The following is a 6,000-nucleotide window of genomic DNA, read 5'->3' as shown; positions in this document are numbered from 1 at the left end:
CTATAGACTATATGTGTGCATTGCAATTCAAACTATACCGAATTACAGATACACACACAGAGTCTCAACAGTCTCCAACATGTAGATTTCCTAATGATTTACTGATTCTGGCACTGCCTCACTGTAGAATTAAACTGGGTAAATAAAGCTCAGTTACTCAAACTTCCAACTTCCTACCATGCTTAATTGTCGAGGAGTCCCGACTCACCAATAAAGTACCGCTCTGCATTGTCATCCTCCTCCTCTTCTGCATCTTTATCTGCATCATTCTCCTTTCTCTCTCTCTCCACCCGTTGTTTCAGGTTCAACTGGAATTGAATTCCATCTGCCCTGAAGACGGCCCAGCCCTCAGACGTCTTCTCTTCCTCCTCCTCTTCCTCCTCCTCCACCACCTCCTGGCTCTTTGTGTGTTCCTCCACTACAAAGAGTTCCTCGGTCACACAGAACTTGCTGACCTCTGATATCTGGTCCTGCTCAGCTTCTCGAGATGATGATGGCGCATCTTTGTGGTCCTCACTGCTGTTAAAAAAACTTTTTTTAATTTGTTTTTGTTTGTTATTTTTCTGTCACTAAAGCTTGCATAGTTTCTGGTACATTCTGTAGATGTGGCTAAATATAATAGATTCGTCCAACACCATTGAGAAATAATTCATAATATCAATGAAATTTCTGGACGTTTGAGATACATCCAGTAGAAATAATAGGTAATGGCTAATAAGCTTGCTTGTAGGATCTCTAAAATATAACTATCCATAGCTTTTTATTAATGAACTAAACATATTAACAAAGAATATTAATCAAGGAATAAGATCAATATTTCTGTATTCTAATCTGGCCATTTTTCTTGATTAATGATTTATTTATGATTTATTGACATAAAATACAAATATAGTCAATTTCAAATGGTTGTTATTTTTGCATTAACATATACCCAAGTGATTAGATGATTATCAAAGCATTTCAAAAATATATTTATGTTGATCAATTTATGGATTCTTGAAAAATCATTCTTATTGGGGTTAAACATAAACTACCTTGTAGCAGTCTGCTCTTTTTCGTCCTTGTGGGAAGTAGGCAACTCTGGGGCTTTGGCTACTTCTTCAGAAAGAGCAACCTCTTCCTTCTTTTCCTCCACATCAAGCTGTGGTTCCTTCTCTGTTTCCGCTGCTTCTTCCTCATCCACCTTTTCCCCAACCCCTTCCTCCCTAATCGCTTCAACGACCTTATGTTTCTCATCCACGGCGTCTTGGGAATCTTCACGCAAGTAGTCCACCAATTTGCAAGCAGGGGCGTCAGCTTTTTGATCTTTCGGGGACACTTCAGCCTCCAGATCCAGACCTGATTTTTCTGCATTCTCCCTGTTGAGTTTCTGCACCTCTTCGAGAAGCAACACCTGCTTCTTTAAGGAGATATTTTCTACAAGAAGTCCAAACAGGATTTAGATGTTGTCTCTCACAACCTGTTAAATACTGTGAAAGGTTATAGGATATATTTCACTTTGATATTCTGAGCTTGGTTTCTGTGTCGACCACAGCTGTACATGTAATAGAATATCACTTGAACGCAGTAAGATCTAAAAGGGCAAAATCATGTTTTTATTTACGCTCTGCTGCTGCTGTGTCTTGCTGATTATTTCAACTGGGCATCAGAGTTTAAGCAGTGACATATTTCAGAAGAATAAAAGCATGTTGATCTCAGCACCTGCTGTGTCCGGAGGTTTCATCTTCTTTTGAGCTTTCAGACCCTTTGGGCTCACTGAGGGCTTATCTGTCCCATCTTTAGCTTTGTGGTCCTTTAACTGTGGAATACAAATCAAACCGTCAAAAGAGAAATCTGAACAATTCAGTTTATTGACGTTCAATTTTTACATTCTCAAAGAAATTATCTTAGTTCAAATCTTAGATTAAAGGAATATGTTCCACGTTTTATTTTCTTCTTTGCCAGAACCTACCCTTGTTTAAAGTAAACAATTCAGCTAGGTCATACTGCACTATTTGCAAAGCTAAATTTAAAGACCACAATGGATTTTGTTTTCTCTATACAACCATACAGTATGGCCCTGTAAGCTAAAAGCACCCACACTCTATCATAAATGTGACAGACTACAAGCACAATAAACCTACAAATCTTCCACATTTGCAAGAGGTGAGGTAATGCTTTGGTCCATGGAGCTTTATCTTGTGGGAAGTCAGTGGAGAACGGGGCTCACATGCAGGAGTTATCTCTTGATTCCCTTTATTGGCTTTATTAGAGGTAGAGTTCTAGCAAAAAGACAAGATGGCAATGATTAGTAGGGTTATATGAAAAGGAAGAACATATCACAAGTTAAGAATGAATGTCAATAAGAGAGACAGAAGGTTGATATGGTGAAGTTAGGGTCTCATGTAATGCACACAACATTAATCAAAAGTCAAATAAACAATTCAATGAAATGACAGCAGCAGTTTGATTTGATGAAGTTAGGGTCACATGTAATCCACACGACACAACAAATGAATCAAACGTTACATAACAATAATAGTTCAATGGCATGACGTAAAAATGATGACGAATGGGAAAATATAAGCAACATTTCCTCTGTTTTCATCTTACAGATTAGCACATGTATTGCACGCCTCCATGCGCAGACTGACTTGCATAATGGCATGCCTGTGATTATTCATAGCAGATGGATAGACAGCAGCGGGGCAGTGAATTTATAGCTTATCACTTGTCGCACTCAGCAATGGAATGCAATGCTGACCCTGAGTGGAAAATATTGCAAGCGACCGGAGGCTGTTGTTCAAATTTCTCAGCTAAGGAAACTCACTAAACACTCTCTGATTATGTAAGCATGGAAAAACCTGTCTCGAACTCTGGGGGTCTCACATTTGTTCTATGAATGCTGCCGTCAGGTAAACAGCAGCGGGTGTATTTCCAGTAAAGTGCTTGCCCAGTGACAGCTGGGTTTTCTAGAGTTCAAAACTCTAATTGAGAGTTTGGAAAAAGCGTGAGATGGCCATAGTAACAGCAGTTGGAAGGTATGTCACACCTCTGGAGGTGGAGGAAGATGGAGCTACAACCTGACAGGTGCTCTGACGACCACAGAAATACCCGGAAATGTGAGTCACATAGAAGCTGTCATAGTGGTATGTGGTCGTTAATCATCAGAATATAATCCAGCCATAAAATCATGATCCAAATTTTTAATTGGCTTGAGCGTGTCATATCTTAAATTAACACAAATGTCAATACAAAAAAACCTGACCGCCCTGTTGCACACTGTGTACTATGACATTAATACCCCTTCAAGTATGCAATAAACTGACATTATGACCAGGTGAGTTTACTATTGTAGGTCATAAAGAAAAGGAGATATTTTTCTAACCTCTGCAGCTACACAATAGATAGAAATGTGGTGTTCACAGGTTTGTAAGTGCAGTTCATGCTGTTGATGCCAAGCAGCACTAAGTGACCTTAGGTCAAACGATTGTATGATAAAGACAAAAACCTCCGGTTGGATTTGGAGGTGACTTAGATTTCATAAAATAAAATGTGATTCAGCCAAGCCACAGTTGAAACTAAAAACATGAAGTTAGAATTCTGTATTCATGTAACGGTATTTTCTGAAATATTGCATGCAGTGTTAATGACAGACATTTGCTGCAGCCTCTAAATCAAATGTGTGTTGGCAGCACTATCAGCAGGACTCCCAATACAATATTTTGCACTGCAGGAAGTTAGCAGTCATCTGCATATAATCACATGGCATAGACTGTAGCCAATACCCACTGTTACCTAATGTACAACAGTGGAAACTAGTCATATAAAACACATGTCCTTACTGGCACAGCTTTAATTGGACAGTAAGTAAGTAAGACAAACAATGTTCATATACAGGGTAGAATGTGCCTTGTTTAAATGAGTCAGGGTGAAAAGCGAAAGGGAGAAAGACTGACTCATCATAAATTGTTACCTGACTTCTGGTCTAACTGAAAGCCTCAAAGAACTTTTAGACCACAAACACTGCAGTCCCGATCCCAAAACAGCTTTTCTAAACCGGGACACTCACATTTCACCCCTGGCCTCACCTCTCGTGCCCTGCCGGGGGTTCCAGAGTGAGCCTCACGCCAAGGAGGCCATGTTGCACTCAGCATGGGCAGCGAGCCAAGAAGTATAAATGTGAGTTAAATTGGGGATTCATGTGAACTATAAGTGACATTTATTGTGCAGCAGTTTACAGAACACTATCAAATTAGCATAAATTACCCTCGATCAGCAGTTGGCACATGCTAAATCCCAGACACTAGCTTTTTAACCCAACCCCATTATTCAACACACACATGCCGAGTCCCATTCATAGGTAAGAGTTGAACTGTTGGAGTGGTCAGCTTTGCTGCTATGATCAATTTCACATGTTCTGCCAGCAACAACAACAAGAAGAACAAGATCTTTGTGAGATCTGAGAAATCAAAGTCAGCAAAGAACGCATGAAGCATCTTTTGCAACACTATTACAAGAAGAGAAATCCTTACTGGTGAATGGGCTGCGAGTGCTTGGCAATACAAACTAAACAGTGTTGATATACACTGGCAGAAATAACCCTTAATTCACATCAGAATGTGGGTTAAATTTATTCAAAACATACTTCATGCAAAAGAAATAGAATAAAGCTTTTTCACATTTCCTACTTGAGGAAATATATTTTGGGGTTTCGGCATAACAGTTCAGGGTCTTAGTCTCACCTTGTCAAGCTTCTTGTTTATTGTGTCCGTCGAGGATTTCCTCTTAATGGCTTGCTTGCCTTTACTGTCTTTGGGTTTGGAGCCCTTCCGAGCAGCAGAGCCTTTAAAAATCCGCTCCATAACCCTGGAACTCTTCACCGTCTCCCCAATGAAGCTGATCACCTGCTGCATGCTGAGGACCAGCTTTTCCATCCCTTCGAGCTTCTGAGCCTGCTGCTCGGACCGCTGGTTCACCACCGACATTATGGTGCTCATCTCTTGGCAAATCTCCCTCACCTCTTGCCCCATGAACTGGGTCTGGTTTACCATCTTGGGTGGAATATGGATCTCCTCCTTGTCCACCTTCAGATTCTCCATATCCATTTCAATGACATCAATGTCCTGAGACATGCCATCTAATCGGTTGAGAACCTTTTCTTGAATGTTGATGAGCTTGTCCATCTTGCTGCTGAGTGACTCAACCCGGTTTTGGATGAGGTCAAAACTTGCACCGTTGCCATCTCCTCCTGTGTTCATTACCGAGGAACTCATGGCTTCCGGTGATATAAAAATCACGTTAAGACACCAACTTGAGACCAAAATAGGACCAATAATGTCCGTGAAACAGACCAAAATACTTTTTCAAAAATCGTAGCCAGCTCTACTCTTTGTGTGCAAAAAAGTGGGAACAAAAAGGTTTTCCTTAAAGATCACCAGTTGACAACAATGCAGAAGAATATTTTAAACCTGTAAAGCTCAAGTAAAGTGAGCTCTGACTAGTATAAAGCCCCAAAACACTTCTCCTTTTCTGTCACACTTTATCCCTGGCGTCTGCTACTCTCCACACTAGAAATGGTATTAAGAATGGAGTGAGCCGGTGTCCATAAATGCAAATGGACAGTCTACGTCAGCAGGGGTCAAGTGTTTGGGGTGGGGGCTTGGCACTGCTCGGGCTATGAGACATTTGAGAGCCTTCAAGTGCTAAGCCCACCTCCGTCACTCCCCTGCTAGGTGTCAAAGTGGTTACTGTACACAGAACTTCTTCAGTGTGACAATGCTCATTCAGTTTCACCGTTTTTCCGATTCAAATGGCAATGACATCATCTGTGACAGATGGACGTGTCTGGTCTAGGCGAGAGTGGACAAATATAGCACAGGTGGAATTCAAAGTAAAATAAAAGATTATATTGTCATTTCTAAATACAAGTTGTATTGACACTGAAATGCTGGTTGTTATCTAACACAGCTGTATTGTAAAAGCTGTACCAATTTGCCCTCCTATCTCTTGAATGCCTGT

The 6,000-nt window shown here is 40.6% G+C and overlaps 1 protein-coding gene across 4 annotated transcripts in view; it reads right to left on the bottom strand.

Moving 5' to 3' along the window:
* Window positions 1-5,524, bottom strand: part of mylk4a (myosin light chain kinase family, member 4a) — a 10,494-nt gene extending 4,970 nt beyond the window's left edge. The window contains exons 1-5 of one of the 4 annotated variants that reach the window (XM_079225635.1): window positions 4,725-5,524; window positions 2,124-2,261; window positions 1,702-1,798; window positions 1,035-1,416; window positions 209-519 (exon numbers count right to left, since the gene is read on the bottom strand). In XM_079225635.1, coding sequence (XP_079081761.1) covers window positions 209-519; window positions 1,035-1,416; window positions 1,702-1,798; window positions 2,124-2,261; window positions 4,725-5,255 — 1,459 coding nt within the window. In that variant the 5' untranslated portion in view covers window positions 5,256-5,524. The other 3 variants (XM_079225636.1, XM_079225638.1, XM_079225637.1) reach the window with 3 other exon arrangements.
* Window positions 5,525-6,000: the final 476 nt, after the last annotated feature.

This window comes from Taurulus bubalis (assembly GCF_910589615.1).
Source record: "Taurulus bubalis genome assembly, chromosome: 1".
Classification (NCBI taxonomy): Eukaryota; Metazoa; Chordata; class Actinopteri; order Perciformes; family Cottidae; genus Taurulus; species Taurulus bubalis.
This window is presented reverse-complemented; position numbering and strand designations above follow the sequence as displayed.